The following is a 22,055-nucleotide window of genomic DNA, read 5'->3' on the forward strand; positions in this document are numbered from 1 at the left end:
GAGGAGGACAGCGAGCGGGAGGCTGACAAAAGCCTGGAGGCGCTTGCAAACGATCGACGCCTCCTCGCAGCTTACGTTGCAAATGCGGCCCGTAAACCACGCGACTGGGATCGGGGAGTTCAGAACGCACTCAAATCTGGGCACACTACCGAGGCACCGAGCGCGGTGGCGCCTCCAAGGAGCAGCCTCGGGAACAAACCGGGGATAGAGACTCGATAGAGCAGTCCTCCGCATCGCGAACCGCGTCGTCCCAGACTCCGGAGGCGAGCAAAATATCAACAACGTCGTCCGAGAAGGGAATGCGATAACGACGGGGAAGACGACGGCCCGAATCTCCGCCGAAAGAAGACTGCCTGCCTTCATTGGCCTTCTTTGTCGGGAACGTCGCGCATCACCCGGCGCCTCTCGGGACGTCGACGGAGCGACGGAGTCTGTTTCCGAGTCGCCTACGCTGCCCCCGGTTTATTTCCGCCCTTGAGTCGACATCTGTCGGTGTCACCTCGGATCCTACTCGTCGAGAAGTGCTGCTCGCGGCTTGTTGTGCTCTTTGTGGTGTGAGCATCTTCCGTGCTCCGCGCCGGTCGGATGAGAGCGGAGCATCGGCGGAGAAAGGCCTAGCATGCGATGAAGGGAGACCGCGGTTCGGAGCAGCAGCCACCGCCGCTGCGGCAACAGCAGCGGCCGGCGGTGCCGAGCCATGGCAGGCTCTTCGGCGCGGACGTCGGGCGGACGGGGAGCTCGTGCTCGGACCGGTACGACGACGACAACGTCGTGGCAGCGTCGCCCATCGCCTCTTACCTCGGTGAGATGGACGCTCTCTTCCCTTTCTCCCGCGCTTCTTCCGAGTCGCTCCCGTGCGCTGGGGTCACTGCGTGCTGACCTCGTTTGTGGTCATGTCGGCGTACAATTGTACCGTATCCGGTGGGACGACGGTTGTCGCCGCCGACGAATCTGCATTCGAAATTTGACTTCCGTATTTTGGTTCACCAAAAATTCAATGACGTAGAATATATATATATATATATATATATATATATATATATATATATATATATATATATATATATATATATATATATATTGCACGCAAGTAAAAGGAGCAGGAACTATGAAACATTTTTCAAACAGTGCGGTGTACGTTCGAACGATGAACTGCATGGCGCAGACGTGCCCGTCTTCCGTCGTTCCCCCATATGTTGTTGGGGTGTACCCTCAATCGTTTGGCTGTCGATCTGGGCCAGTGGTGGGCTGGCAGCCATGGCGGCGGCAGCCTTCTTTTGCGCTCGCGACCGGCTGCCAAGTGTTCCCCGGTTGAGGTCGGAGCTGTTGTTGGCAGGGCTCTCTGCTGGACCTGACAGCTCGTGATGTGTCTCCCGGGATGTGTTTGTCAGGTGCTGCGCGGAGGAGGGGCGACAAAGCCAACGTCAGTTCCTACAGTGTAGCTCTGTGCCGTGCTTACATAATGACGTGCGTCGCTTTGCTTGGACACAGTAACTATCAATCGATGTAATCGATTTTTTTTTATAAATGCGATTTTTTATGCATGTTGCGATCGAAGGAACGAAACGCAGTGACAGGTCGTCAATCTCATCGCTCGACAAAGCACGCCGAAGGCAAGTTGGTAAAACCTTTGCAGAGTTTATTGAGGTTGCGTATCACACCAGTTTCCCTTTCCTGCTCTTTTTTCTCTTCTAAAGAAATTATTTGGAGGGGGGGGGGGGGGGGGTATCTATCGTGTATTTTGACCCTGCTGCTTTTCTTCCGAGTGCATTAATTTACACGTGACATACATGAACGTCACGTCAGCGGCCATCGGGGTGGCCTTGCTCTGCCGAGCGCGACCCTTCCGCTGCGTATCATTTCCCACTACCGAATTTGTTTTGATCGGCAAGAACAAGTGAGAATCACCCCCAGCACTATGGCATATGACTTCACGTGCGAGCCATGTTTAGGCAGGGCATATTTTACCCTGCTGGTAAATGAATATTCGTACCTCGATGACCGGTACGCCCTTTATAAGTTACTTCCTTCTCGGCATTGCTCGATACCCATTGCCAATTTTGCGGTGTTTATTTCCGAGTGAAAATTGAAAGAATAAAACACGGAGGACAAGCACAGGACAACCACTTTCTTTCACAAAGAAAGTGGTTGTCCTGTGCTTGTCCTCCGTGTTTTATTCTTTCAATTCTATCTACTCATCTTCAACCCGCTCGCCTTCACCAGTGCTGTGGCTATTCGCGACTCCAGCGACCTATAGGGGGCGCCACCACCAAACAAACATGGCGGCTGAGTCCAGGTCGCGTCGGCTCGGCCGGGCCGCCTGAACAGGTGGCGCGTTCAATTTAACACATTTTCTTTTGTTTAATGCCCAATTTTATAGGTATTTGAACTGAGACGGTTAAGCGTAGCCGGTGCACATAAACTTGCAGAGCATAGTTTCGTTTTCCCGGTGTTTTTTGTTCTTTTCACGTCAAACTTTCGTTTTGGAGATTTCGTTCAAAACCGAATCTATGGGCTCTAGAGAGACGGTAATATACTAATCCGTTTTGATCATCTAAGGAAAGCGGCAATGACTGCAGAATTCTTCCACCGACAGTAATTTTCATCCAACTCGCATGCCTCGACCATGCGACTTATCTGTCCGCGAAATCGAGCTTTTGTGCGTATCCGCGTTTAAGAAACAGCTTCAGTCGTCTGCTCGGTCAACAACACAGGCTGCAGGAAAATTACGAAAATTAAGGAAGAGCTTCTTAAGCGAAGGAGCCTGTTAACCCGCCGGCACCCCACCAAGCAGCTGATACTCGTATTTCAATTCAGGTTTTAGTACCAATCGAGAAGTCATTTTGACGAGCAGGTTATGTATCGTATGACGTACTATGTCCCACTAAAGCGATATTAGTATATTCTTCGGGTTGAAATATGAGCTTAGTTAACTAGCTATTAGGTGAACTGCTGAATAAAAGTATATTTGACAGACAGAGAGATACTAAGTTAAACTTAGCCACATGGTTCTATTCCGGTAGCACGGAGACGAATCCGGACAAACTGAAGAGAGTCTTCATTAGAGATTGACGCAGAACCTCTCTGCATTAAACTTGACTTCGAATCCTGAACGGATAAAATGAGAATTTTTGTGGCCGGTCAACCTGAGCAATGTAAACGTATATTGCTGCTGGCTTAATTCGACGGGGGTATAATATAAATATTGGAGGCGCGATAGATCATAATGCCGTGACAGCTTCTAACGTTGCGAGACGCGTCCCCCATCTTTTGAAAACAGATAATTTCCCTCATTCGTCATTCGCAGCGAGCAGGTTTTCCTGAATCAAGTAATTGCGAAATCAGCCCAACTCCTTCAGAGTGGTCCAGAGGCTTTTTCGGCGAAAAGCAGCCAAGATGAATAGCCAACGCACTGACCGAAGTGGTTGGCTCAAACTTGAAGCTAATCGAACACAACCAAACTCAAGAAAAGCAGCTATCGAACCTTCCCATTCACACACTACAACATTGGTGTTCCCTCCTGTGAAATGCCTCGTCTGTCGTCCTCCCACTGTTCTACATCCTTATAAAGAAACCCCTTATCAGTTACCAAGTAGTCGTCACTTTGAATGTGATTCGAGACAGACAAGACATCAAAACGTTTTTCCGCGATTCCTCCCTATCCAAGAAATCGAAAACACGTGATGGAAGGAAACAGTCTACTGAGGCTTCACTACACTAATGAACATTCAGGCAAACTTAGGAAATTTTCGGACCTTCGTGAAATTACACTGTTCACCATCGCGCCGACAACACGTGTCCGCGAAAGCCACCAGAGACGCGGAGGGGCGCGGAGCGACCTGGACCGGCTGGTTCCCGGTTTTCCCGCTTGATGGCGTCCGTTTTGCTGGAGTCGCGATTATTTTTGTTTAGTTTCACTATTGATATTTTCCACCGGCTTCCAAATATAAACCGCAATTAGCGGTCTATATTGTTCGCTGAACAACAACAGCGTACGTTCACGACGCATCGTCCAGGGACTCGCAGCGGACGTAATATGCAGCCTTGAATGCAGTGAAACATCGCTCGCTGTTTCGGGTCATCAAGTCACCCGGCGTTGAACCGATTTTGTACAGCCCGGTATGGCAGCGCGCAGGAGGAGTTTATGGGAATAGCAGGCTGACGTTTATCGGTTTGCATCGAGAAGCGTGGCATGATGCGTGTTGCAGTGAAGCTCACCTGTACGTAGGACATTTCTTTTTATTTATTTACACGCATACCGTCTGCGCGCTCTAAGGCATAATTGGGGGGGGGGGGGGGGGGGGGGGGGGAGTACATGAGTGTAAACCTTAAAAAAACACATACACACAAACAAACAAAAAACATTATTCACTACCTCATAGTTACATGGTTCACCACATCGATCATAGTGAATCTAATATACCATAAAAACGATTAGCGTCGGCCATATAAACAGCTTCTTCCGTCGGTGCACATTCCAGTCAACAGTAATTCGAACAAGAAACAAAAAACAGTATAACTGTCTTCCCTTTTTTTTTTTGTAGAATGATACAGCCTTAGAAGACGCACGATGGGGTGCCGGTGGCAGGGTGTAGAGCACCGATCTCTATTGTAGTAGGCTGGATCGCGGATCGGGGGCCCGTCGGCGGCACCACCGCCGTTGCCTCTATACACCAGGCAATATACGCAAGTCTACGGAGAAACACACAAAGTAGGAATATTGAAGCTTCTAAGCGGTGCTCAAAGGCGAGTATCTTAGGATGGGCTGCGATTCTATATCGGGTGTTTAGAGATCGAATCGGCATTTGTCAGACGTATCGGAGCCCCCACGGTTGAGCCGGCAAGCTTGCTCCCTAGTGGACAAAGGAACTTGCCGTCAATAGGTCCGTCCTCGGGAAGCCCAGAAGTTGATGAATGTCGAAAAAGTTCCATCTTGACAGCGGCTTTCCGGGAGTGAGCGAACTCCGCGTAGCAAAGTATTTAAGCTTGTCGTCTGCTAAACCCAACCCTTTTTTTCGCCCAGCGAAGTCTGTCTTCACCACAAAACATTTATTTATAAGAACCGCAAATGCTGTCAGTTTTAATCTTTGTGCCCAGGGTGTTTGACAGGTTTCGCGAAAAGCAGCCAAAAAGTGGCTCTGCCGACAACAGCTTAAGATGGGGAACGGGGGGGACGGCACTTTTTCTCGTTTCCCCCATAGAGTCCCTTGCTTTAGCTGGTGTCGAGTTATGGCCGCCGGTGGTGCCACTCGACTCCAGCAAAACAAGGTGTAAAGAGCCCTCTCTCTCTCGATGCCTGCCTGCATGTCTTGCGTGTCTCCACTGCATTTGCTGAGCGGCAGCAGACGACGGGGCGGGAAGCCGACGCCGCGGTCGTCCTTGACCGTGCATGGCCGCATCCGGCCTCAACCAATGCGTCGCCCGGAGATAACACGGCGCGCTGGGAGAATTCCTCGAGCGCGTCGCGGCGTCAATCATCCAGCCTTGGGCTGGAGGAGCCGACGCCCATGGGACTGCGAGTCGCGTGGTCGCATCGTTACTATGGGCACACTTACAAAGCCTGGCAGTTCGACGATGGAGCCATAGAGTGCGCGGTTGCAGATTTGGAGCGCGAGGATCTGGTAGCACAGATCAGCAACGAGCCATTTCTCGGGGAATCTGGACGTCAGCGCACAGCTTTTGAGGCGGCGAGGACCCGAAACACGCTTGTTCGCTCGTAAGAAGTGTGTTTGGGCTTCTCGCCGCAGCGGGGCGCCAGTTACGTGGCTCTCCCCTCGTCCATTGTCTGCCGCTCCACCTTTTCCAATCCGACGGCCGCTTCTCGTGGCGATGTGCCAGACTTTGTCAGCATATAGGAGGCTATGGTAGGACACAATATGTACTGACAGAATAAGAACGGCGGAGAGGCCCCCCCTCCAGCGCGAGTCGCTTTGATAACGTTTCGGCGTCTCGTGAATCTCGAGCGTGCAGGCGCAGCCAAATCACGGCGGTAGGCGACGAGTGCCTGCTGGAGGCCGGACAGAGACGCCCTGCCGTTCTCAGGCTCGCTGACTATGATATGTACAGTCGGGGACAAAAGTCTCCAGGACGTGCGAGCTGCGGCTGAAACGCATCGCTCTGCCATCTGCCGGCGGGTCACCTGGTTTCGAGATCATACAAAAGCGCATGCGCGTCCTACTCTGCCTGCAAACATGTCTGTTTTCCCGCTCTTCTGCGGCACAGTGCTTAACTCGGAATCGGGCGCGTGGATACCGCCTCCGAGATAGCGCTTGCGGCTGACGAGCGTCTGCTACACATTCCGAAACTCGAGATACCGCCTGGGGCATTTCGCGGCATTTCGCCGTGTCAGCGCACCTCGCTTTATACCCAGTTGAGCTTATCGCTCAGTTGAGATGCCGTGACTTCTTGCTTGATATGTGCCATGTCAGTAAGCGCTATCTCCGAGGCGGTACCACGCGCCCGATTCCGAGTTAGGCGCCGCGCCGCAGAAGAGCGGGTAAGCGCACATGTTGGCAGGCACAGTAGGACGCGCATGCGCTTTTCTGTGATCTCGAAACCAGGCGACCCACCGGCAGATGGCAGAGCCATGTGTTTCAGTCGCAGCTCGCGTGTCCTGGAGACTTTTGTCCCCGACTGTACACTGACAAAAGACCGATCTATGACTGCTAATCCACGTGATGCTTTTTTTTTTTTTTTTAGTAACATTAACATTACGTAAGACAGCCATGCAGGCATCAAAGGGCATCTTGACAAAACAAAAATAGTTGTAAAACTAGAGAACAAAACTGGATAGAGAATTGTTTGAGGCCTACTGCATCAGAGTAAAGGGCGAGGATAGCTGCGTAAGTGCACCTTCAGTGCACTTAACTGACAGGGAGTTTTCCTTTTTGTGTCGGGAGTCTGAGTTTACGTACATATAGTAAGTGTGTTTCAGTAACCGTTCAGTTATAAGTTAGCGCTTGGTCCTGTCTCTTCCTCGTGTCCTCGTTTTTAGGCGCTTCACTAGTTTAACATGTACCAACTAGCCCAGCTGTCCATTTTACTGCAAAATTAACGTAAACAAAAAAATATGGTTTTTCGGAAGACGGTAATGTGGGTAAGTGACCTTTTAATCACTGTGTAAGCGTTTTAATGTAACATCTTGATCCGGAGGCTGCAGGACACAAACGAGAATGTTTGTGGACACAAACAAGTGTGCTTCGTTGTTGTCCCTTCCTTATACTCGGTACCTTTAACACCACTCTCGTCCTACGTAAGTGTGCTTGTTTCGTTATTCGTTTCGTCTTTGTCTCCTGCCTTGCGTTCAAAGGTTAAACTGCCATTAGGTTGTCGACTTTTTTTTTTTTTTTTATCGTCTCAATTTATTATTTGTTATTGTTTGGAAGTTACGTTTTTTTTTTTATTTTTTTTTTTTGAGTTCGAAGCGATGACACCCCACTCAGGCGCCGACACAAATACATACGGGTCCCCTTCGAGAGCAGGGTGCTGCTTTCCCGCCCCACTTACTCGCGTTCAGGTAGAGTTGGCTTACCATCTCATAGGCAGCGCCCACTGCCCGGAAAAGAATTATTGGCGCCGTGTCGCTCTTTCTTTCCAGTTCGTTTGACATTTTTGCTTTATCGTTAGTGTTCTAGTGGTTATATGGTTCGCGTCCGTTTATTGGGCGCGCTAGTGTGGGAAGTGGGGCGTGTGGGCAGAATTTCTAGTCCCGTCGGAGAGTGGATTCCATCGACGGGAACGTTTGCATTTGCATACTTTCCTCGGAACACATTTTTCGGTCTCTGCTCCGTGTCGTGTATAGCTCCTTCTCCAGCTACTCCGCCTCGCTTTTAGTTTCGGCGACGTGAGAAGGCCATTGGCGTCGCGTCGTGGCGCCGCGTTTAGGGGAGCACCACAGCAAAACTCCGTTCAGCCCGGCCGTGGGGTCCGCTCTCTGTTCTTGGTTGCAAGGGGAGGAGGAGGAGGGAGGAGGGGGAGGACGAGTGCGGTCCAGTGTTCAAACATAGACGTATGACTGGTCCAGCGAGCACATATGCTTCCACGCCACTGTCAGCTGGGGGGTGAACGAAGCAGAGGCGTCGGTCAGCCATCAAATGGTGGCGCCTCTCGGCGGTATATCCGTAACGGCCTTTCCCTGCACGGCGCGGCTGGCCACGCGTTTCTTTTTGTCTTTTCGGTTGCGGCCTTGGTGGCCTTTTAGTCTCCAGCCAAGGCGATCGTCTGCTTGGTATTTTTTTCTTCTTTTTCTTTGATGGTTTCGTTTTTGTTCCCCTCTCTCTCTAACTGTCGCTCTGCCAGTCTATTGCGATGATCTCCGAGATCGCCCGTACGTGTCTGTCGTGGAGCGCGTTTGTTGTTTGTCTTGCTTGTTTCTCTCTCAACATGCTCTTGTATGTCCTATAAGCGGCGCGGAGAGACACTGATCTCTCTCACGGTGATGACTGACCTTTGGCACTGCGGTATTCCGCTCTTCCTCCTCTCTAGCACGCGTAAGGAATCATCGTAGTAGTCGTAATAATAATAATAATAATTTGGAACCGACTCCGTCGGCTCTGGCCAGCGGACAAAGTCGGTCGCTTTATGGCCCTCGCAACCCTCGTGATTGGTCAATTTACCGTCAGCCGCCTCCTCTCCCTTCGACACTGGTTTTATTTTTGTTTTTATTCTGTCAATGTGCAGGCACGCAGCGCCCACGTGACGCTGTCTCCTCTCATTTGTCGTGCGATGAATAGTTTCTGCGATCGTTTCTATTCTCCAAGTCCTTGCTTGATCAAGGTTGTATTTGTGCTTTCTCTTCATTCGTTGCTCGCCGAACGAATGGCGCACATTTTTTGTCTCGGTGACTTCGTGCTCGTCTCACCTGTCATTGTTAGCGGCAGTCGGGTGTTTTAGAATTGTGGGAGTGCCTTCGTTAGATTTGTTCGCTTTCATGTCTGTGAAACTCTCGCCACCGGGGTTTCGACAATTGGGCCTGGATGCTTGGGCTCGAACACTGGAGTTTTGGTACTTTGATATTGATATCGGATGCTTCGATTTGGTGTCTTCTTGCTTCTTGTTTGAGAACGACCTTCCGTTGAAACTGGAATCTTGGAACTCAAGGTTAACCACATCTGTTCAAAATGCAGCAAAAAGTATTTCATACAATAACGAAGCGTTTCAGCCCCTGCTTTTTTTTTTTTTTTTATCTGCTTTAAGGTGCCGTTTCGTGAGAGTTAACCTGAACGGAGAGCCTCATTTTTTTTTCTTTTTTGCTTATCTGGCATGGTTAAAATACTGTAATTTATAATGTGCACTCGCGCCTCCATTGTAGCTGGTAAGATATGCTGTAAGGGGTGGCCGAGCACGATGTCTCTCTCGGACTAACCGCGTATTCTCTCACTTCACGTGTAGCGGGACTTGTCCCGCCTAAATCGGGCCGTCTGGTCGCTTTAAAGGGGCGGTGCAACGATTTTATGATTAAAAGAATTTGCATCTCGTCATTTTTACGTTGTTTATCGTGTCCCAGAGGATAGAGAAAACACCTCCTTCATTAAAAATGTCGCGATTCCGCTGCATAATCGCAAAGCAAAAGTCGAGCTTTTTTCCCCACCTGCAGCCCCAAGTGGCAGCCGAAGGAACTACGGCGAAAGGATTACGTGACCTCGCTCGGCTCTAAGCTGCAGCATAGCGCCCGCTAATGTACACAGAGAGAGGGAGGGGAAGCGTCCTCCGAGATAGCACACGGGAAGCTACACGACACTCCGAATGACGTCACTGGGAGTGCGACCAGGTGTGACCCTGAAGATTGGGAGTGAGTTGAGGGGTACCCGAAATGCCAATATTTACCTTTTTTTTACGCAACATCTAGGACACGCAGGCGAAATCGGTTTTCTGTTCTTTACTTCAGAAGTGTCAGGGGGCAACTTTTAGAAATCTTTGACCGAAGTCCGAAAATCGTTGCACCGCCCCTTTAAGCGCGAAACAGATGTACGACGAAACCTTCCGATCCGACGTGCGGACTGCCGGAATGACCTTGAAAGGGGGGGGGGGGGGAGAGAGAGAGAGAGAGAGAGAGGAGAGAGAGAGAGAGAGAGAGAGAGAGAGAGAGAGAGAGAGAGAGAGAGAAAGAGAGAGAGAGAGAAGAGAGGGTTTTCGTAGCATCGGAGAGCGTTGAAAACCCTCGCCTTCGACCGTCGTATTGCGCGGCCGGACGTCGGATCGGACGGTTTCGTCGTACACGTGTTTCGCGGTTTAGGCTTTTTAGCCAGGTGGGTTCACATTTTTGTCATGAGCCGCCTTAGAGCGGCGTGAACGCAGGGGCGGGGAGGTTGGGTCGGGGGTCAACACGCGCTTCAGTAATTCGCTAAAACGTCGATTTAAATGACCGCTGTTCGCTAAAACGACGTCATAGGTACTGTTCGCTTATGCCAAAGCCGAAACACCGCACTATTCTTGATCCATAGTTGTGCCGGGTCAATAATCCTTTTGTCGACAGGACCAAGGTATTATTAGTTCAGTGGGAGTGACCGAACTTGTTTTTGAGTGGAGCCACTGCAGTAATTTTGGCGGTGTCACGTAAAGGAACCAAAACTCACGAAAATCTTCCCCTTTCTCCGCTCGTCGATGCTTTTGTTTCCCTGAAGTGGCGCCGTTTTAACGCAGCGTATGACACGCGAAAGAGCGCGTCGTTCGATGCGAGTAGATCGTTTCATGGGCACACGTTTCATGGACAAACGTTTCGTGGACACTCGTTATGCGAATTGCACGCTGTAGGGACATTGCGTCACGCGTGCATTACTAAACTGCTTAAACCACCCCCCCCCCCCCCCCCCCCCCCCCCCCCGGCGGTTCATTACAGAAACGTTAACCGACCGGACCGACCCGTACACGCCGCTTCGCCGAGACAGTGTCATCCAGCTTATCACAGAAAAAGGCTAATCTGAGCTGTCGATAAAACAATCTGTCTATGAAACATCGCGTGTCGATGAAACGTCGTTCGATGAACTGATTGCCACCGGTGAGTTCGGTGGGTGAAAGAAATAAGGGAGGGCTAGGTGGCAGAAGACGAGAAGCACGGCACCCTCGGTGGTGCTCATTGTAGAAGGCACCCCTGCCTGCGGCGTAGGTCGTGGAGCGGCGTTGGCTGCCTGCTCTCTCTGTCAGCATCGACCGCCTTTCAAGATGGCCGACCTGCCCTTTCACTTCTATCGCGTGGTGTGAGGGAGGAAAAGAGCCACTTACATTTTCCTTGTTTTGTTTTTCCTCTTTTTTTTTTTTTTTTTTCCGCTTTGCTGCTCCGCCAGCTCCGCGCCGGGCGTAATTCGTCTCACGCCCGGTTCCAGCCCTCTGTCAGCGGTGTTCTCGTTCACGGGTCCTTGCCAGTGATTGGTCCCGTCGGTGATGATGCTGCGATTCAGCTCGTCTCGCAGGCCGCGGGACTTGATTACGGATGGAGTTGTGGCCAGGGGTTTATTCGGGATTCCCAATGGGCGCGTTCAGTAGCGCCTCCCTTGCCTCCGAACGGAGTGCCTCGAGTCGGAGTCATCGGAGCGCCTACTGAACGGCAAAAAAAAACCGCGGCTCCAAACCTGCTTCTACGCAACTTCCGCTTCCTCCCTTGTGCCAGACGGTCTCCGAATAAACTGGAAGCAGACGATGGCGAGCACGATCGCTTTTATTTTACGCCGGTATTGAAGAAGTCTTTACAAGGTCATTGAAGAAAAAGCGGGTGATTGTACACATCAGCGCTGCTGTTCGAAGCGATGCAACGCGATCGAGCCCTTCGCTTGGCTGTGCAAAGGCAGCTACTGTTATAAAAGCCGACAACAATCGTCGTCAGTACACGCAAAATACAAAGCTCAGCGAATCTACCCCGCCGGTTGCGATACTTTTATACGGCCATAAGTTTGTTCTGCCCTTCGTAACGAACTTCCTATAAAATGTATTTGTATACACACGGGAAGTTCGGCCGCGCTCGGCGATCAAGGTTTTGTCGGCCGAAGCGAGCCTCAGCCAACGTGCACCCCGATTTAGCTACGCAAACAAAACATTAATCGGTATCATGCTCTGCGTGAGTGTCCAACCGGCTTCCAAAGTCGCGTTCATACCCTGTTTTTCTCTGTTGCGCGCGGACAGGACTATCGTCAATATTACCGAGTTTCCGTGCAACGGCGATCAAGACACGGCGCGTCAAATGAACGTTTGCGTTGTTATATTAGCATATTCAAACCAAACAAAATACGGTCCAATGCATTTTCCGAAAAAGCCTTACCTCAAAAAGATATTCGAACGCGTTATTCGTCTTACCTTGAGCACTTTTCATTAACAAAAGCGAGCAAACCGCGCACCCGCGACAGAACCGAAGCAGCTTATCCCGCCATATTGTTTGTTTTTTCCTCTTTTAGCGCCGGAAATCGTCACCAGTCAGGAAATGACGTCATTTTAGCTCCTTTGACTCTACGTGCACCGTCTCCGGACTCGGTGCTTCGGAGCTTGACTCCGAAGCCCCGGAGTTACGTGCACCGGAAGTGACTTTTGGCCGTCCAGTGGAAGGAGTCAGTGACTCCTTGACTCCGGGGCCGCTACTGAACGCGCCCAATCTGTGGGGTCTTGGGCTCAGCCTGGGGTTAGAAATCGATTGCCCCCCGACACTTCTGATGTAAAGAACAGAAAACCGATTTCGTCTGCGTGTCCTAGTTGTTGCGTAAAAAAAAAAAAAAAAAAAAAAAAATATTGGCATTTTGGGCACCCCTCAACTCACTCCCAGTCTTCAGGGTCACACCTGGTCGCACTTTCAGTGACGTCATTCGGAGTGCCGTGTAGCTTCCCGTGCGCTATGTCGGAGGACGCTTCCCTTCCCTCTCTCTGCGTACATTAGCGGGCGTTATGCTGCAGCTTAGAGCCGAGCGAGGTCACGTAATCTTTCCGCCGTAGTTCCTTTGGCTGCCACTTGGGGCTGCAGGTGGGGGAAAAAGCTCGACTTTTGCTTTGCCGTTAGGCAGTGGAATCGCGACATTTTTAGTGAAGGAAGTGTTTTCTCTATCCTTCGGGACACGATAAACAAGGTAAAAATGACGAGATGCAAATTATTTTAATCATAAAATCGTTGCACCGCCCCTTTAAGGCATATGAAATGCTTTTTCCCGCTACCCCCAATCCCAAAATTTTGTCCGTCCCTCAGTGCATTTTCCGCTACATTTAACGAAGAAAGTGGCGCCACGTGACCTTGGTGAAATCGACGGCACATGATCTATACAACCATTCAGTTTCCCCGCTAAATTTAGCGGGAAAATATACGCCACATGACTCCAATTCTCTATAATTGTGCATGATAGGAGTTCAAAGGTGAAAGTCGCTGCCATTTTTTTCTTAATTTTTTAGGTTGAGGTTTGAAAGCTCGTTAGTGCTCTCGGCTTACCTGGAGTTCCTCAATGTCCTTCTGTTTAGGGTGACGTCATCCTTTGTACTAGCCAATGCCGACAGCGCGGGCGCACGGGGAAAATACGAAGAAATCGGCGAAAACAAAATGCCGCCGTAGCACAGTGAACGCCACGAAGGCGTGCAGGGAGACGCTCTCTCACACGCTCCAAAAAGAATAACAATAAGAGTTTGTATTAAAATGGTTAGATGTCATCACCCAAGGCAAAGCACACGTGAAGGCAGCCTAGGCTTACCTACGCGACAGATGTGTTTGAAATTCTCGGAACGTTTTACAAAGACCGAGACCCGATTTCTACCCCGAAGTGTGGGCGGTTTTGTGGATTGCGACGGCTTTTTGGTGTTGAATGTGATTTTAGTGCACGAAGCACTCGGGAGATGCAGTAACAACGTTCGCAACAACGCATTTTATTAAAGCACGAAATACTTTTAACTCTACCCCCACCCCCTCCCAAAATTTTGTTAATCCGTCCGTCGAATCGTGCATTTCCCGCTAAATTTAGCGGGGAAATCGATGTCATGTGACCTCCACACGAGTTCAGTTTTCCCACCAAGCTTAGTGGGAAAATTGATCTCGCGTGACCTGACCTCACGGGACCTACAATCCAATTCAGTTTTCCGCTAAATTTAGCGTGAAAATTTACGTCACATGATCTATGCACTAACTCAGCTTCCCCGCTAAATTTGAAGGGAAAATTGATGTCGCGTGACCTGACGTCACATGACCTGTGCACACATCCGGTTTGAAATGAAAGAAACAAATAGATAAAAGATCCCTTTTTAAACGCAGCATTTCATGAGTAAAGTTCGCTGCCACTTTTTTCTGGACCCTCGCTCATTCCTTGTGTTTTTATGTCCTTGCGATGCGAACTGCGGTCCCGTCGCGGTTCGCATCTGTACGGTAGACTTTGATAGACACGGAAGACAACTTTGTGATATGGTGGAGGGATAAGCCCGAATTTGCACCTTGACTAATAATATTAATATAAAAAAACAAACGCAAGAAATAAACATTTGGTTCAAAGTTAGATGTACAAAGGTCTATAATGCATTTAGACGGAGCTTCGTTTTTGTGAGTACCAATAATTTTTTTTCGATGATCGTTCTTTCGTGTTGATAAAACATTATTTTCTGCTTCTTATCCGAGGAATTGTGAAACAATCTTGTTACTTTGGTTTTCTGGAGCTCGGGATAAGCATTCATATTTGTACAGCATGAAGCACCGTGCACCGAAGGCGGTGGCCTGCCGCGACTCCCCCCCCCCCCCCCCCCCCCCCCCTACCCCCCTTTTCACTGCCCAGCTGCACCCCCCTGAGCGCTGCGCCCAGGGCGGTGCCTCCCCCCTTGTGGCGCCACTGGTGTGCTGCATCATTTGTGCCAAATTGTGCCATGAACGAAAGACTGCCACATCTTGCGCCAAAGTGCTATTTTCGCTAGGAATTCCCCCGCAGCTGCTCCAAAATGGGCAAAAAAAAAAAAAAAATCATTGGTTGATTTTAATATTTTGAGAAGTAGGAGGAAAAGAAAATGGTACAAATATGTATTTCAGAGCGTCTCTACTCACCTCATAGTTTGTTTTATCTTAGGTCAGAGTACAGTTGAAGGCTCGAACACCGCACTGCAGTCAGTTGGTCGATGCGCTGGCGTATTGATCGCGGACATTGTCTAAATTTCCAGACGATGTCGGCGATATGAGGAGCTGAAAGTTGCGAGAGAACATTGCCAAATTGCAGGATGGCGGATACTGTGATAAGACAGATCTAGGGTTTCGTACTCCCGATGAGATGACTTAATTATCGTGTCTGTTGCATGCCGCCGTGCCTCTCACCAGCTCGCGCGTGGCGAGCTTCATCAGTGACTGACATAAATGAGTGCCTGGGTTAGCGCGACAGGCTCAGTAATTGCGCTCAGTACTTTTCAAGCTCTACCTTTTTTCTTTGTTTTTGCGGTAGGTTGATCTCTAAATAAAAAAAAAATCTGCGCCGAGAAAAAAAGAGTCCGGGTCTATATTTGAATAACTGGCTGTCAAGGTTGTTCCCGCTCAGCTGTCAATCGAAAGAACAGCAAACGATGTCTTCACTCTGGTTCCAACGGCGCTAAGGGACAGTGCCACTTACACAAGTGTAGGTTTTCATAATATTTGAGGTGGTTCTTTTGGCAGTTCGTAATATTAGTCTCGAGTTTGGTATGTTCATAAAACTTCGATGCTCTATTTTGTTGACAAATGAGCTGGTTTTTGCGGGCATCTTACGGGACTGATACGTACAGAGGCTAAATAAATTACCGGCTGTAAGAGTGCGAGAGAAGAGAAGCTTTATCCCAGCTGAAATGTTCTGCTATGATTAATTTTAGAGCGCAGTTCTTAGGCGCCCATTTCTGCGTTTCGCGGCGTCGCCGTTGGCGTAACTGAAGGAATTGGTGGTGAGGTTTTGTGATGTCAATTTTTCCGCTAAATCTAGGGGAGGAACTGAATTTGTTCATGGGTGACGTGACACGATGTCATGTGACGTCATTTCCCCGCCAAATTTAGCGGGGAAACTGAATTGGTGTTAAGGTCGCTGGCTTCAATTTTCCAGCTAAATTTAGCGGGGAAACCGTGGAAAGAGGGGAGGGTGTGGAGGAGGAAAAGAGGAGGGTACAAAGGAGGAGGGGGAAGGGTATGCAGGAGGAAGAGGAGGGAAGGAGGAGGAAAGAGAGGGAGGAGGGGAGGGTATGGAGGAAGAGGAGGGGTATATACCCGCCCCTCCTCCTCCTCCTCAAAAGCCGCGCTCTAATTTCGCGTTACAGAGATTTGTAAACGTCTTTCATTTTAGAGCTCAGCTCTTAGGCGTCCGTTTCCGTGTTTCGCAGCGTCGCCGTCGGCGTAACCGTGGTAAATTTAGCGGGAAAATTGACGTTACGTGACCTCAACACCAATTCAGTCCCACGCTAAATTTAGCGGGGAATTGACGTCACGTGACCTCAACAGCAGTTCACTTCCTTGCTAAATTTAGTGGGGAATCGAATTCCTGTTGATGTCACGTGACGTCAATTTCCCGCTAAATCTAGCGGAGAAACTGAATTTGTTCATAGCTAATGTGACACCAAGTCATGTGACGTCATTTTCCCCGCTAAATTTAGCGGGCAATTTGATTTGCTGTTGAGGTCACATGGCATCAATTTCTCCGCTAAATTTAGTGGGGAAACTATGGGGGAGGAGGAGCAGAGGCCTAGGGGAGGAGGAGGAATGGAGGTAAAAGAAGGAGGTGCATACCCTCCCATTCTCCTCCTCCTCAAGAGCTGCGCTCTAATTTTGCATTGCAGAGATTTGTAAACGTCTCATCTTTTCATAGATTTTTAGTACCCATTCTAAATGGAACCTTCTCTGACTAGAGCCTTATTTCTAAAAATTATGTTCAGTATTCCTTTGGCGTCCTATCCTTATTGAGTTATTAGAAAAGGTAATAGGGCATATGCTCCAGTATCAGAGGAACCGACAGTCGTTATCAAAGATAAACTCGTTTAACAATGCAACACTTTTTTTTTTCAATTGATGTGTTAACAGATTTTGGCATCTGCTCCAAAAAGATCAGTAACTGCTCCAAACTAGTGTTTTGACTGCTACAGAACCTGCTACAAAATGTCAAATGCCGCTTCCATCACTGGGTGTCAGATGTTTGTTTGTCTGGGCTGTCCCCCCCCCCCCCCCCCCCCCCCAGCCCCCTCGACCAAATTTAGTCAAAAACGGGAAAACCCCCAAAATGACGAGTTAGACCAGCCCCTAAAGAAGAAAAACCCGAGCTTTATGGGTAGAAAATCCTACAGCTTTGAGCCAGAACCCCCACTGAACTGTGCGAAAATGCTTTTTCTTGGAACCCCCTTTCCCTCTTGTATCTTTCTCTTATCCATAACGGGTCATGCAAGTTGGGCAATCCCATGCCCGTGTCCTAGTTTCTTAATTAAACATTAGTCCCTATAAAGTTAAATTTTTTGTCCGACACCGTATTTTGACACTTAGAGAAATAATTTAATCCCCCGCACTAAAAAAAAAAAAAACAAGAAACAAAAAAAACAAAAATTATTGATTTTTAGTTTAAGGTTTGGATTTCTGACGTGCTCACAAAATTATAGGTCATACTCTCGTCATTGCTTTCAAAAGAATTAATTGCATTATTTTTGACTGCTACAACATAAATATACAAAAGCATAGCAGAAACACTCCTTTGGCCCCTTTTTGACACACTTTATAAACTTTGATTGTTATTCCTTTGAACGTTTGGTATGTTCAATTTACAAAAGAAGCGATTTTATTTTTTTGACAAAATAAATGTTTTCAAGACGCAAACTTTTCATGCAACCAGCAAGCAACTTATTTTCGAAGTTGACAGAGACAGATGCTGCGTATGCCCATAATCTAGATGTCTATTTCAAGCACGGGCAGGACACCAGAGTTCCAATCTGGGAGAAGCGTGGTGGTGAGGAGTGCCAGTTCTATCTTTAGCAAGCATCTGGCGTTAGTCACACTCGATGACTGACTCTGAGGGAGGCTTTTGACTACATCTACTTTAAACGTTGTCGCAGCCGCCGTAATTTGGGGTTCACTTCCGGATGCAGGGGTTTGTGACCCTCGTGGAGCTCGGTGCAGCTGCAGCTGTTGTGGTTCTCCCTCTGGAACGTGATTGTTTGCCCGTAAGGGTTGTAACTGTGGCAGTTCTCTCTGGGATGGCATCTGCTTTTTCTGAAGCCCACTTCTTCGCTTTGTGGGCTGTTAGTCGTTCCCCATGGATTGCTTTTCTTGGCGGCGAGACAACTGGAATGTGTCGGCGAGGAATGCCTCCTTTTCGTCGGCCCCGCTCTAAAATTAAGCTGCTTGCTCCATGTTTTCGGAGTCTTGTTTTCTGTTTTCTTTACTCGACGAGCTTTGGTCATCACTAAACAGAACTGAAATCTGGGAAAGAGGGTACCAGACAGAAAGAAAAGTTTTGTCGTTGCTACAAATCATTTGTTTTGTTTGCGGCTTGTCCAATTTAAGCGCTAGTGAGTAAAGTAGCTGTAGTGCACTTCCTTCTTCAAGGTGCAGCTTCCCGAATATTTCTTAATAAAATGTGGCTCATGTGGCTCTAGCACTCGAATTGGTGTTAAGCCTGCTGGCAGCACATCTCTAACAGGATGAGACTCTGTCTCTGGGTGGTTCACCACCACACTTCCCTACTATAAGGGAAGAAGGCTGTTTATAGCCGTGTGTGCCTTGCACATAACTTTATTCACGGTTTCTGCTATCCACTAAGAATTTATTGACGAAAACTTGGCAGAAAGTGGAATGTGTTCATTTTTGGTGAAGAGCCAACTTATAGAAATGAGTTGGAATGAGTCCTCTAGTGGCTATATTGTTCTTTTTAAGGTATTTCTCCATTCAGGCCTCATAGTTATGTTTTAAATGGACACTGACAGGGTATTTATTCTCGCCAAGGTTTTTATTTGTACATGACATATGAGCCCAACTACCCAGAAAACAGTTCGCGGCTCGAAATTCGTTTTATTTCCGACCGAAAACAGCCGATCGAGAACTGGCCAGTTTGAGTCGTGCTCACTCTCTTCCGTGGCCACGTGCAGCTTTCTATGGTTTACACAGAATTACCAAATATAATCAAAGCCGTAGGTCATCCAAGGCACACACACAATATTAAAAATAAAAAAAAAAAAAATATGATACCCAATTTTTGTGGCTTCTAAAAAACTGCAAATGTGCGTTGTTTGGGGAAAAAAAGTATCACAGCCACGTGACTTCCCCACCTCTTTCCTCCTCTAAATTTCTTCTTCCTCGCCAGTCCACATTCGGTTTCTGTTTCGAGTGGTTGCCTTTTTTTTACTTTATTAGAAATCTATATCACGCTGAAGCAAAATATTGATTGGGTAGTCTTTTGACGCCATAATAAATCGCTTGGCAAATAATAATAAAAAAAATTGGGGGTGTCAATGTCTCTTTAATGACTGGACCACAGCCCCTGTGGAATATTCTATGCACACATTGGGGGTTTACTGTGCTGTACAAGTTACTATATGTGTTGCCTCTAGACCTGATATAACGCATAATCTGTGAGAATGATAAAAAGCAATTTATGCATCAGCCCAACGTCGTAGTACTAACTGCGGCACGGGGCATGCGCAAATGCTTCGCTTTTTTAAAAAAAGAAAAAGCTTGTTCCTACACATGTGTAGTGCTCACAGTCACAGCTGAGTGAGAAAATAAATTTGTTGGTAAGCAATGAGGAGGTATATCGGCAAGTCAAAGCTAGATTTTCACCATGTTGTTATTTCTGAGAGCAAATGAGACCTCCAGCCATAATGATATTTTTTTTTCTTTTTCGGGTTCTATCTAGGAGCATTTGTTCCTGGATGTAAAGTAGTGTTATGAGGAAAGATTGTCTTTGACACTTGCTGGAAGCTTGCAACTTGACCACATACTATATTTCTTGGGGCTAGAAGTTGCACCGTTATACAGACCCCTTTCAAAAAGTCTGACAACGGTGGAAAAAAGCTAGATTTGGCTGGGTACACTGGACAGCAGACACCATCTTGAAGGATGCTCCCCGTTTGTTAACGTCTCTCTAACACAAGTTTTGTGGTTTTCTTTTTTTTTTTTTTTTTTTTTCGCGCGCTGAGGCATTTTTTTTATTTTTTTGCTCCAAGTAAGAACACGAGCCCGAGTATTGAATAATTTCTTATTTCTTGAAAATTCTTTTGTATTTTTGTGATGCACTCGCGCCCTCCTTTTTGTGAAAGGTTGGTGAGTGTTTGTGGCTACGGGAGTAGAAATGCTGCGGCTGCATGATCCTGTTATTTAACAAGCAGTACACAGTTGTCGGAGGCCCAGTGACCCCGCCAATTGCTAGTCACTTGCAAGTCCTCTGACTGCTAAACTCGCTAGCAGGTTGCAAACATTGTGATATTGTCACTTAGAATTGTACTTAGCAGTCTGAACACTGCAATTACTCAGCTGTTTTAAACCTGCCAGACAAGCCACGCGAGGCTATAGTTTTTCCTATCTTCCGCGTCTATGAATATAACTTCCCACACAAATAAAGCCGTATTCAAAACCGATAGCCGCACACTTTCCTTGAATAAGAGTACTCTATCTGTAGTGTACCACAGGCTGACTTATCTGTGCGTCAAACGGGCCTGGACACGTCAAACGGGCAATCGCCACCCCCATCTTGGCTGACTTTTAATCTAAACATCACAACAATACCAGAAAAAAAAAAAGCGTCTTCTTTAATTTGTGCAATCAAACCACTCTCCATCTAACTTTATTCCAGGGTGTCTAACCGAACCGAAAACCGGAACCGAACCTTTATTTTTAGTCGAACTGGAACGAAACCAAACAGAAATCTTTGCCGCCATCTTGGATCTGAACCGGAACTGAACAGGAAAAAGATATAACGATAACCGGTTCAAAACGGTTCACGGTATTTTTTTCTTTTTTGTTAGTATTACAAATTGTATATTTGGCAATAGAAAATTGGCACCTGTATTTCTATGTCTTGATGAAATCGTCATATACAGAATTTCAATGTATAATAAATTGTGAGTTCTCGTGGCACTTTTGTATTGGCACTATGATTAACCATGTGTTACTTGGTCACGTGACGTCATGGTGTCAAGACATGCTGTCAAGTAATGCCACGTCACGTGACCCTGTGACGTCGCGTGACTCACTGCGTTAAGTCGATTTAAATTGAGAACGTCACTAGATCTATTAACATTGTGGACACCGTGACTTAACATGACATCATGACTTCGCACTGAGAGTCACGTGACACCGTGACTTACGCGATTTTCATGACCCTGAGTCGAATGCTCGGGTCCATGACAACCAGCTTCGCCAAACATTCGGGTAATGGCTCGTGTTCCATTAAAGATGATAATAGCCCAACTAAAACAATACCTGAGGATCACCCCAAGCTCTATGCTTTGCCAACCCTGTGTACGACTATGATGAACACTGACGGTATATACAGGGTGTTTCAGAGAACGCAGGCCGAATCGCTCCTGCGAAAACTACTCATCGCAACGAAAAAAAGCTTGTGGCGTTTTGGTCGTTGGCCAGGGGCCCTTTTAGGAAAATTGTTAAAGTCCGGGATAATTAAGTTGTTAATTTTTGCGTAATTAAATTTTTTAATATTGTGTTTAAGGGCAAGGTTTAAATTAGAAAATTGCTCAGCATCATCGAAAAACACTAAATCAACAAATATCAGAACGATGGAAGGCACGCGAAGCATTTTACGGCTTTCTGAAAAACCGCACGAATTCGCTGGGTTTTTAAGTTTCGGTTTACTATCGGAGCGCACCTCGGCGCGGGCGGCACCGCGCCCCGTGGAGAGATAGTGCAACCAGCCTCTGCTGCGTCGCGCGATGACAGCGCAGCAGAGGTTGGTTGCACTATTTCTCCACGGGGCGCGGCAACGGCGCCGGGGCGGCAACGGTAGTAAACCGAAACTTAAAAACCCAGCGAATTTGTGCGATTTTTCAGAAAACCGTAAAATGCTTCGCGTGCCTTCTATCGTTCTGCAATTTTGTTGATCTAACGTTTTTCGATGATGCTGAGCAATTTTCTAATTTAAACCTTGCCCTTAAACACAATATTAAAAAAGTGAATTACG

The 22,055-nt window shown here is 47.9% G+C and overlaps 1 protein-coding gene across 1 annotated transcript in view; it reads left to right on the forward strand.

Annotated features, from left to right (window-relative positions):
• The first annotated feature begins 209 nt into the window (after window positions 1-209).
• Window positions 210-22,055, forward strand: part of LOC8025065 — a 71,877-nt gene continuing 50,031 nt past the window's right edge. Inside the window, exon 1 of the mRNA XM_029972558.4 lies at window positions 210-802. Within this exon, the coding sequence (XP_029828418.3) occupies window positions 625-802 (178 nt within the window). The 5' untranslated portion in view covers window positions 210-624. The remainder of the gene's footprint in view (window positions 803-22,055) is intronic.

This window comes from Ixodes scapularis, unplaced genomic scaffold (genome assembly GCF_016920785.2).
Source record: "Ixodes scapularis isolate PalLabHiFi unplaced genomic scaffold, ASM1692078v2 PGA_scaffold0__279_contigs__length_252992795, whole genome shotgun sequence".
NCBI classification, from domain to species: Eukaryota; Metazoa; Arthropoda; class Arachnida; order Ixodida; family Ixodidae; genus Ixodes; species Ixodes scapularis.